General features: G+C 45.2%; 1 protein-coding gene across 1 annotated transcript in view; it reads right to left on the bottom strand.

Annotated features, from left to right (window-relative positions):
- Positions 1–12243, bottom strand: part of OTOF (otoferlin) — a 1162910-nt gene that overhangs the window by 243265 nt on the left and 907402 nt on the right. Inside the window, exon 12 of the mRNA XM_078649977.1 lies at positions 7041–7200. Within this exon, the coding sequence (XP_078506103.1) occupies positions 7041–7200 (160 nt within the window). The remainder of the gene's footprint in view (positions 1–7040; positions 7201–12243) is intronic.

Below are 12243 nucleotides of genomic sequence, written 5' to 3'. Positions count from 1 at the left end.
CAAAATATTTGGCAAAGAGCATAGTGAGCACCGGGCTGGCAGATCTCTGGGCGTCCCCGGCAGATCATAATTCAATTAATAAACTGGTGAAGAAATCGATCAAGCTTCAGTCATGGGTCCAGGATAAAGCCACTCTATCAAAAAGATCACACGCATGGATGGTATTAAATACATACCTGACACAAGCCTCCCAGCCTTATCTTGGTCTAGGTTATACAAAAAAAACCAAATTGTCCTTTTTAAGATATAGACTGGGCCTGCTACCATGCATACTACACCTCCCTCACTGGCTGAGATCCAAATCAGGAACACTATGCAGGCTATGTGGCATTGGGGCTGAAGACATGATGCACCTGCTATGCACGTGTGAAGAACTGCAAGAAGAAAGAAAGCTCCTGCTGAAACGCCATTTTATTTTTCAGGGGGTACGCACACGAAGGAGTGCAGTGCTAACCTGCTTTTCAGCACAGGACCCTCAGCTGAGCTGCAGCTTTGTGAAATTTTTAAAAGTAGTGGGAAAAAATCTACTAACAATTGATCAATGAATAATTTACAAACAGGATACATGATTTAATTTATGAATCACCTGTAAATTTTAATGGAAACTGTGGAAAAACATGAATAGACTAACAGGCCACAGAGTGGATGAGAAGTATAAAAGGCCTAATGTGGGCGGCCAGCAAAGAACATCATTTTGTATGCTGAACTGTTTATGTTTATCGCAATATTGTGTTGAATTGATCTTAAGCGCATGGGTTTATGAGTATTTTAATTTTCTATTGTGTACTGTATCGCATTGGTTTTAATTAACTGTGCAATAAACTTTCAATTCTCAAATTCTGAATCCAAGGTTTTGTTTACACTAAGGTTACTTGAGTTTAGCAGCTAGCATAAATACGTTAAGTTACAGAAAAGAGGATTTAAATTTTTCCTCAAATTTGGGATGAAAGGGGTGTTCTAATCTGAAATCCCAAGTTCCTGTGGCAGGGAGTGATCAGACTGGGGTCCACAGAGTACCTTGTAACTAAAGCTAGTATCTCAGATCTGATAAAGTTCAATGTGCGGAAAAGCAGGACTGCAAGACTAACACAGCGATGGTGCACTGACATTAATGTAAATGTAAATTGATACTTGTATAGCGCACTACTCACCCGCAAGGGTCTCAAGGCGCTTGTACGAATACCGCTGTGGAACCCATCCTGGCTTTCCCTGTGAGGTGTCCACTCCTGGGTACCCCCAAGGTGGAGGCCAGGCATCCTTAGCGTTGTGGGGGCCGTTGTGGAGATTAAGCAAGCTATTGCCCAGAGTTGCAGAGTGGGACTCCATGATTGGAATAGGCACCGAGGCGAGAATTATCAGGTCTGTGGAATTTTGAGCCCAAGACCCGCCGAGGCGGGGAATTGAACCCTGGTCCCGGGCTAGACCTCTGCATCAGGGTCTGCCGCTCTAACCATTGAGCCACACTTCTCCACTAATCATTCACATAGGAAGAGCGCTGCGACCCTAACAATGGGGCATGACTTCCAAGAGGACTCACATAAAGGGTGAAAAGAGTAGAGCTTGGTAAAGAACCCTGTTGGACGCCACATTTCAACATGCATGGGCTACCGAATAACAGGTCAATGGAAATGCGTTGGAAGTAATTGCAGAGAAAGTGGAAACCCGAGGATGACAGTGTTCCTTTGGACCACTAGGGTGGATGAAAGAATGTCACAGTAGATGTAAAATATGGAGTGATTCAAAATATAAGCACACCCACAGTTATCACTGACTTGCTTCAGTTAGTCCACCAAATATACCTCAGTACTTCTACCTTGGGAAGGTCCACTGGAGTGGGTCAAGTACACTGTGCGATAGATGGAAGCTGTGATGTGATGTGATGTGATGTGAGCACTGATCCAAATATTTTGATTTGGTAAGAAAATTTAAAATCAGGCACAAGTTGGCCAATTTGCCTGGATCTAAAGTTGTGTTTTTGAAGTGAAACTACAATTTTTTTAGACCTCTGGGCCCAACCCTCATTACAGAGAATTGTTGATCAAGGAAGAGAGAGCCAGATTCACCACCCTTGTCTTTTTCATATATTTTTCTAGACCATGGTTTTATCATTGCCCAAGGCGACCTCGGCTTCCATTGAATAAACTTTGCCAGTAAATCATTGGTGAGTCCTGAGAGACAGAGGCCAGCAGGTCTTACCCTACAGTATATTAGAACATCGAAATGTTGGGAGCTCTTTTAAAAACAATGGAGTGATCCTGGCTTCTATTGGCAGGGAGAAGCCCGGAGCTGCAACATTCTAATGTTTTCCTTCAGGGCTGTTGCTGTTAACAAAGACCTTGCGAAGCCTGAGGGGATTTCAGTCCTCTCGGGATCCGTGAGGCATTTGCTGTGTTGGTTAGAACATTCTGTCCTCTAGTGGTGAAATGTTCTAATAGCCTTATATCCCTCTGTACCTGGACTAGGCCGGCATTAAAGTCCTGCTACCTTGTAAGGCCCTTTCCTTCAGCTCCGGCCTTTAATTAATGTGTGGGTGCTTAACGGCCGAATAGCCCGCTATGGTGGGCTGTAAGGCTATAATATTATTGGAGGATGACACAATATTGAGTCTAACTTTACTGACTTTGTCAGAAATCTAGATTTCAAGACTCCCACACACACTTTGGCTCAGAGAGATAGTGCTAGTAAGGAGTCACACATTCAATTCATATTATCATATCTTTTTGGTGCACACATCAAGCATTTGTGTTTTTGTGACTGAACTCTGTACTTCAGTGGTATTAAGTGTGACTTACTCTTCCTTTGCACAGCATGGTGAAATCAGTTGCATGAGATTTCAGGTCTGGCTAGAGATAACGTTAGTTGCAATCAAGACCTCATGCCACAAATTCTTCAAAAAAGTAGAATAAAAGGTACAGAGAGAGAGTGGACGTTGGGTCACCCCCCCCCCCCACCCCTGCCACTGGCATTCATACTTTCATGTGTTTCCATGGTTTGCTATGGCCTCAGTGGGCTGTCCACCAAAGCTATGGTATTTTGAGGATGGGTACATTCATCCATTTTTAGATGGCCTACCCTTCAAGCCCATGACAGTCCATGGAAGGATACACAGCCATTTGGTTCCATGTGTTAATGTTTATGACGGGGAAATTAGCTTGTTTTTTAGTGTTCAGATTCAACTTGATGTGAAGCTTTTTTAAGCCTTTGGCTTTTGTAGCATGATTTTTCTAACACACACATACATGTCATCCTCTGTTGACCACTCACCGGACATGGAACACCTCCACTTTCAGATCCAGACCAACCTGAATTCCACCCTCCGTCTACAGACCTCCTGGACCCCGTCCCCTCTTCAGCATAGCCATAGCTGACTTCATCACTCACCACGCCCTTGCCTCAATTGACTACATCCTTGTCGGCAATCTCAATTTCCACCTTGACAACCTCGACATCTGTAGACATCATCCCTACTAGAGAACCTCTCCACCATCAGGTTGAAATACCTCCTCTCCTCCCCAACCCACTCAGCAGGACACATGTGTGACCCCATCTTCTCAACAGGCAGCAACATATCCATCAGCCACACCTCTAAACTACATTGGACACACCACCACTGTGTCCACTTCTCCTTCATCAAACCCACCGAACACCACCGCAACCTGCGCAGAAGCTGGAACAAGATCTCCGAAGACCAACTCGCCACCTCCCTCAGCAAAACCCCACTGCCGACCACCACGTATGTCAACGCCTCAGCACACAACCTCCACCGATGGATGGAGCAGCAAGAACACGGTGGACCACGCAGCCCTCAAGACCGCCGTCGCCACACACCACCACCTCATCAGAACCTCCAATAAAACTCACAAACTATGGCTGCTAGGAGAAGAGAATTTCTCCAGGGCCGGAAGGGCGGAGAGGGGCTCCTAGTAGGGATACGTCCTCCCAAGTCAAGTACAATACCAACACAAGTACCCCACTTAAATTAGAGACAGTTGGGAAAAAGTCAAAAAACCTCCCACCGCTTGGGCGCAGGAAAGGTAGCAATTCCTTTTTGTTAAATAACCCTCACACACTCTAGTAATGTCATGCTTCATCATCGGGTTCACACTGACTCCTAAAGGTCAGGTTGGCGTCAACCATGTTTCAGGGAGCACTTAATAGAATATGGCCAGGGGGTTTAGAGATTAAAAAACCCTCCTGCGGCTCCAAGTATGGGGGGTCGCAAGGAAATGATGGTCCATAGGAGTCAGGGTGAACCCGATGATGAGGCATGACACTACTGGCACCCTGGGAGGTTTTTTGTTTTCCCTCAACTGTCTCTAATCTAAGTGGGGGACTTGTGTTGGTATTGTCCTCCAATAAAACTGCCATACAGGAACGCATCAAAGCCAATTCACACAACAGCAAAAAACACTGCAGAGTGATCAATTCACCAAACACTGTATGGACATCACAGACATCCCCCCTCCCAAGAGCTCTGTGACAACCTGGCCACCATTTTCCACCACAGGATATTAGATATCTACAACAGCATCGCAATCCAGGACCCACCTACCCCAACCACAGCCACCGCACCCGAATGTTCCAGATCCCAGCTGACACTGCTCAACTCGACCACCCTCACCGCTGACAACACCCTAAGGATCATGAAAAACATCCACTCTGGGGACCCCCCAGACCTCTGCCACCACCAAATTTTCAACAGAGCAGGCACCGCCATCGTCCCCGAATGCTGCAGCTCACAAGGCGAAAGAGCAATAGCGAGCCTGTAAATTGAGTTTTTATCTTGTTTCATTGGCTGTTTTTCAAACATGAGGTCAAATGTCAGGTGTGTCTGACCAACTACTGCTTATTCTTTTAGCATAAGTCTGTTTACATTTCTTGGACTGCAAAGTGAGAGGATTTTGCTAAGCAATCTTCCTGGATACAAAGAGTGTGAAAGGAAAGCATCTCATTTTTTCTAAATCAGCCAATTTCAAATACCTGTAAAGAAATGCACAGATATTTCAAAATACATCAGCAATTACGAAAGCCCAAACGAAGCATATTTTTAATTATGAAGTGTGAAGTAAATAAAGTTTTTAATTGATTTAAAAGAAATCAAGTCATTTTACTTGGTGATGCGCCAATGATAAATATTCGCTGAAACCCGTTTTCTAAATGTTATTATTTGTGCACTATATAGTGTTACCAATAAAACAGTGTATCTGTGCATATTTAGTGGCCATTTCGGTGGAAAATGGGCTGTTTTTAAATAGGAGTGCGGCGTACTCTTTCAATTCATACTCATTTACCATATTTGCTAAAGTAGGCTTAAAATGCACCTCTGGACACATTCTGCACCATTATCACTCTCTTACTGAATGGGCGTGGTTTATTTGCTACAGTTGCTCCTTGGATTATTCACAATTCCTGTGAGTTCACTTATGTAACATTGAAGGCCGCGGCTGGATTGGGAACAGCAACCAGTCCCTGGCAGATTGCTACACGACTGCGGCTCCGGGCCCGCTCTTGTTACAGGGGGCTGATATTGCAGCAGTACTGCAAATCTGGCCCCCAGTAACAAAACCGACCCCCACAGGGCAGAATACTGGCCCCCACCCCACCAGCCCACCAGGAAAACACATGGGGTCTCATTTATGAGAAATGACGCATCGCTGCGTGAAAGCAGCGATGCGTCACTTCTCAGTGCGCACGCCTTGCGACATGATTGGTGCGTTATATTTGTAATATGACGCATCATGTCGCAAGGAGTTACAGATACATCAGTATTTCTGAGGTATCTGTAGGCGCAAAAGTGATGCATTGCTGGAGTGTGTCACAAAAGTGACGCAACTCCAGCAATGTGTACCTTCACATGGGCAGGTCCCATGTTGTTAGTGCCTGCATCAGTCTTATGCCTGCCATGAAGTAGGTGTAAGATTTTGACGCATTAGCGGCCAAGAAATGGCTTAGTGAAATCTTATAGATTTCACTGCGTCACTTCCATGACCCTTTCTTGCGTCAAAAAGACCCCCTTGCATACATTATACCTGGTGCAGGTATAATGTGGCGCAGGGGTTTACAAAGTGACGCATCTACGTAGATACGTCACTTTGTAAATATGGCGCAACAAGGCACATTTTTTACGCCACTGGTGTGTCACAAAAAGTGATGCACCGGTGGCGTAAAAGTGACGCACAGCCTCATAAATGAGGCCCCAGGTGCCCACTAAGACTTTTCCGGCCCTGTTGATGGCAGCACCCCCACTCTGAAACTTGTTCCAGCGCCCCTGCCAGCTGCACACATTCAAAAAGTAAGTAAACATTGCACTGGTGTTGAGAATGCCATAGTTTAGACAAAGGTGGTAAAACCTATTCGAACACTGGAATGTTGGGAGCTCCATTGAAGACAATGGAGGGGCTCCGGGCTTCTAATGGCTGCTATAAGCCAGAGCTACAACATTACAACGCCGTTCTTCATGTTTCTCCCTTTTTAATTTAGAAAATTCTACCATAAGAGGGTGGGATGTTCTAATAGCTGTATAGCCCTTCTGTCTCCCGCTATTCCAGTTGTTAAAGGCCCTCTTCCTCGTTATAGGCCCTCTCCTGTGGTTTTGACCCATAAAGTTCAGGGCCTTTAACAGCTGGTTTAGCTTTCGGCAGCGAGCTATAAGGCTATAAAATTCAGTGAATCAGTGGCAATGGCAGTATCTGCCTCATCAGGTTTGAGTTTGAGGGTGGGGCTTCTAACAGGTCAAACAGGAATCAGCATTAAGGAAACACTAGGTGGGGTATTAACACCCCTCTATCTTGGGATTCTTGGTAATTCCTTTATCAGAGAATCCGCGGGTTGAAATTACACTTAGAGTCTAATTACAAAAAGTCTGGAAACTAGAGGTGGCGATACCAGGACTGCAACCCTGATATTTTCAGGATCAAACTACCTTGTAAACTTCTAATATCAACGCGCACCCTGTTGGCGTGGTTGGATTCTGTTTATAAAGCGGCCCAGGGATGGCTTTCAAGGCGCTAGGAAGTATTGTTAAATCCACAATCTCTTACCCTTCTATATCGTCCTCGTCCGTCTCGTTGGCTTTGTGGGGCGTTTTAATGTTGTCTCCTTTGCCGACCACAGCGATATCGCATTTGAGGTAGCCTTTTAGACCCGCCGTGATGTCATCAGGGTCTGACAGAATGGCCCACTTGTGGTAAAACTGGTGCTCTGAGGGAAAAGTAAGAGAGTTATTCACTTCAAGTAAATAGGTTCCTTCTCTTATAGTTTAAGAATAGTACATAAAGTTGATTTTATATTGGTGTATTATGTAATTTCAGTGGGGAGAGAATACAGTCCCACAATACCCTGTGGAACCTCTCTGTGGTTAACAATTAGGAACAGTGTTATTTAGAAGGCTGCAGACAGTCACAGCATTGACAGAGCCAGCTCCCTAATAGTCCCAGATACCCTCCCTGTTGTAAATAGTCTGAGTGCTACAGATATGAAAAGTGTACCTATGCATATTTAAGGGACCTGACAGCCCCACCAGTTGAAGCTTTATGTCTACATTTAATGTGAACTGCATTGCCACTTTGAGCATTTTGAAACACTGCACTTCATGACCAGCTGAGGAGCTACCCTGGTTGCTTCCAGGATCACTCAGTCTGTTTCCTGATCCTCAGTAGCAAACCTTGGAGCTTTGTGGTGTCTGGCTCCTGGGACACAAGCGAATGGAAATCTGTAAAGCGGTGCCCGTAAACGGAGGAGTCCAGACCCTTTGTCTTTGAGGATGAGAAGACGTTTCCATCTAATGCTGTGTTTGGGAGACCTGCTGCAGGGCTCATGAACCACTGATCATAAAGCGGGAGGGAATCCTATTGGCGCCAGCAACTGTTGGTGTGGAATCTCTCCAGCTCAAGACATTGTAATTTGGTGCCATTGTATTGACTTTTTCTGACTTGTGGAAACCTGGTACCCTGACCCAACAATTACTCAGCATTCTGCCCAACTGATGGGAACTTTATAGGACCAATGCATTGACCCCGGCATTGTAGGAGGCCACACCACAAGACTGAAGTGTATTTTGTTGCATCACTACAGGACACAAAATACCACAGATTGTTTTTAGCAATTGCAGTCTGTAAGGAAGAGAAGCATTTTGCCCTGTGGCTAATAAATGCATCTGGAGGTATTATTTCTTAGTAGGTCAGACCAGTGATGTTCAGTGAACCCTTCCCAGACTATCTGGCTTCTATGAGAACAGTGACTGGCTTGACCTCAGTGCAGGCTAATCTAGTAAGAGTTTTGCAACTGGAGTTCCAAGTTTCCATTTTAGTCATTATACATTTTCTGCCACACCTGCAGTGATACCTCTGCTGCTGTTTGAGATTTCTTCAGCAGTGGCAAAGTTACTCCACCAAAACAGGTGTCTCCAATGCCAGCTTGGGGTTGTATACTCTGGTGGAAATTCAGCCAAAGCAAGCAACTGGTGGAAATGTCACCACCAAATGTGCACACAGAGAAAGTGCCGCCCAAAGTAGGGGGTACACAGTCAGCATCAACGTGCATAGTCTGCTTGAGATGCTATGGCCTGTTCCTGCAAGGTAGATACACTATACTCACCTTTTGATGAAAGTTGTCCACACTTTCATGGACCTAAAGTGGATAGACGAGGGGGCGGACTTGTGTCTCCACATTGGGTGGCTTCCACGCCACTGGTTATGTGGAGTTGTCACCACATCTTTTGTAGACCTCATGGCAGTGGAGGTTCCTCTGGCGGGAAATATTCAGTTGACGATGCTCCAAATAGGGCGGTTTGGCCTTCATAGGGTAGATGGAGGTCCTGACAGTTTTTGGCAGAGCCCTAATTACTGCTCTTTTCCACAACAGGCCTTTATATGTAATCTCTTCCCCCCCCCACATTAAAATGGCTAAGGGTTTTTGTATTCTTCATGAGCCAATTTTTGATATTTTCAATATGTATCAATTTTTTATTAAAAAGCTTCATTGTTTTTATTCAGCTAGAAAATTCAAAAATGCCTTTGTAATCACAACTTCTCCGCAGTGTTCCTAAATCCGCCTCCATATATCAAAGTGAATGACCGTAGAGTATTCCATATGACTAAATACCAAGAACTCCATGCATAGTCGTAGATCCTTAAATACTCTGAAGCAGAAATTTGAGGGCTGAAGCTTCCTAAAAAGGGTGAGTGCTGCACCATCACAACTTGCATTTGAGAAATTGCACTGTAGGGAGCAATAGGAATTTAATCCGTATCTCTCTTCAAACCCGGGGCATTCACCCTAAGGTTATGCCCCCCCCATAGGTGGCCATAGGTGTCTTGAGTAGGTTGAACACCATCTGAAAGTCGTACGGGGACAAGACAATCTGGATGAGCCCTGTCAAACTCTATGTTCAGAGTGGAGCCGCTCATTAGGTCTCAGCTACAGTAAGCTGTTAGCCAGATCTATTGTTTTCAATATGGATATAGTGGACTTTGTGTCAGGCCCATGCATTTGATTTGATGGCTTTGTTGTCTGTCTCCCTTCCCTGTCCTGATTTGACGCCTTTCCCATCTATTCATATAAATATCCCGCCCAGGAGCACATTGGTCTCACAGTGTTCTGACTGGTGAGATTTTATTGTTCCATTTCTGACCTTGTTTTCATTCAGGAGAACTACTTTCTTCTTTTTCTATAAGCACTCCATGGGAGTGAATGTGTTTTCTTGCTCTCCTCCTTGTACTGCTTTCCCCTTGAACCTCACCTCACTCCCTTTCACTCCATGTTGCTTCTTCCACCTCTACTTATCCTGCTGAGGGGTCACACACATGTGATTGTAAGAAAGCATCGACAAAATCATCAACAAGTTAGCATTTTTGAGATACATTACCTATGGACTTTGCCAATGTTTGTTAGGTCTCACAGAGTATGCGCTGTGCTGCAAGAAGTACTGGTTACTATTTAGTGGGCTTAGAAACAGCTCACAACATACTTTTTGTTGTTTACATTGCCCTTCTCCTCTTCCGATAGCTTAGCTTAGCTACTGTAGGTTTATCTTACTTTCTTCTATTCATCATTGGAGCTTGGACCAAGTACATCTGTTCTTCCTTGTCTTTTTGCAATACACTATTTGTTTCAGTATTATTTAAGGAAGTGCAATGTGCTTTCCTACTTTTAACACAGGCATATAGCTTCCTATTTATGTTGCTTTCTCCGTATCTGCCATCTCTATTGACGCTTTAGTTACTTACATCCACAACTGTACTACTCTGAGCTACACTTCTCTATGTTGCTGCACTCTAATCTACTCTACACCACTCCACTCTATGCCATTCTTCTCTACACCGCTCTACTCATTGCCATGCCAGTCATCTCTTTACCACACCAATCTACTCTACACCACTCTACAACACTCCACTTTACTCTAACACACTCCATTCTATGCCACTCCAGTATACGCCACTCAACACCATGCTATTCTGCACCACTCTACTCTACGCCATTCTACTTGACGCCACACCGTTCTACTCCACACCACTCCACACAATGCCACCGTACGGCACTCTATGCCACTCCACTGAACGCCACCTTCCAATATACCACCATATGCCATTCTGCTCTAAGGATTCTACTCTATGCTTCTATACTCCATTCCGTGCCACTCTACTCTATGCCCATCCACTCTGCACCACTCCACTCTACTCCACTCCCCTTAATTCTATGTCACTTTATGCCACTCTACTCTGTGCCACTCCACTCTAGTCTACACCACTCCACTCTATGCCACTATACTCTGCGCCACTCCCCTCTATGGAACTCCAATCTATGCCACTCCACTCTACGCCACTCCACTCTACACCCCACTCTACTCTACACCACGCCACTCGATGCCACTCCACGCCACTCTTCTGTACACCAACCTATGCCAATCCCCTTTGCGCCAAGCCACTCTACTCTACACCACTCCACACCACTCCACGCCTCGTCACTCCACTCCACTTAACTCTACTCTAAGCCACTCCACGTAACTCTACGCCACTCTATGCCACTCCACTCTACTCCACCCTACTCTACGCCACTCCATTCCACACAATGCCTCTGGATGCCACTCTATACCACTCCACTTTACACCACTCTACGCCACTCTACTCTATGCCATTCGACATTATGCCATTCTACTCCACTCTACTCTACTCCATGCTACTCTACTGCAAGCCACTCTTCTCCACTTCGCACCACTGTATTCTAGGCCACTCTACACCACTCCACTCTACTCCACCCCATTCTATGCCACTCCTTTCCATACAATGCCACTCTAAGCTACTCCACTGTACCCCACTCTACATAAGTCTAAGCCACTCTACTTTATGTCACAACTATCCACTCTATGCCACTCTACACCACTCCACTCTACTCTATGCCACTCTACTCTACCCAATCCTCTCAACTCCAGGCCATTCTACTGCAAGCCACTCTCCTCCACACCACCACACTCTACTCTAGGCAACTCCAAGCCGCTCCACTCTATACCAATCTGATCTAAGCCACTCTACTCTCCGCTAGTCTATGCCACTCCAAGCAACTTCACTCCACCCAATGCCATTCTATGGCACTTTACACCACTCCACTCTATGCCAGTGTATTCCACTCTATGATACTCTACTCTACACCACTCCACTCTACTCCATGCCATTCTACTCTACACCACTCTTCTCCCTCTACACCATTGTACTCTATGCCAATCAACTGTATGCCACTCCACTCCACACCACTCAACTCTGTGCCACTCTACTCTATACCCCTCCACTTTATGCTGCTCTACTCCACTCCTCGCCACTCTGCACCACTCCACTCTCCCCCACTCTGCTTTACTCTCCTCTACGCCAGTCTCCTCTATGCCACTGTAATTTACGACACACCACTATGTTTTTGCCTTCCTGAACATCAGCCTCTCTGCTGTACAACATGGCTAAAAGACATCGACAAAGTCAAAAGCTCTAACATAGGCGAGACCTATTGGCTTTGCCAATTGTTTTTAATACTGAGGACAAGCCATCAAAACCTAAATTATGCTTTCAGATAAAACTGATTTTTAAAGAGTCAGTTTTCTATTGGTGAAGGTGAGAGATCCCACGAAATCTGTTTGTACTTTGAATACAATGTGGGTTTAAATTGTCAGTGGCTATTTTCCACCGATATGTACATTTATGTACATTTTAACCATGGATGGCTCGCTTAATTGGTCCTGCTAGATTCAAACCTGTGATC

This window comes from Lissotriton helveticus, chromosome 6 (genome assembly GCF_964261635.1).
Source record: "Lissotriton helveticus chromosome 6, aLisHel1.1, whole genome shotgun sequence".
NCBI classification, from domain to species: Eukaryota; Metazoa; Chordata; class Amphibia; order Caudata; family Salamandridae; genus Lissotriton; species Lissotriton helveticus.
Note: the sequence above shows the minus strand (reverse complement) of the source record. Positions and strands in the feature narration are given on the sequence as shown.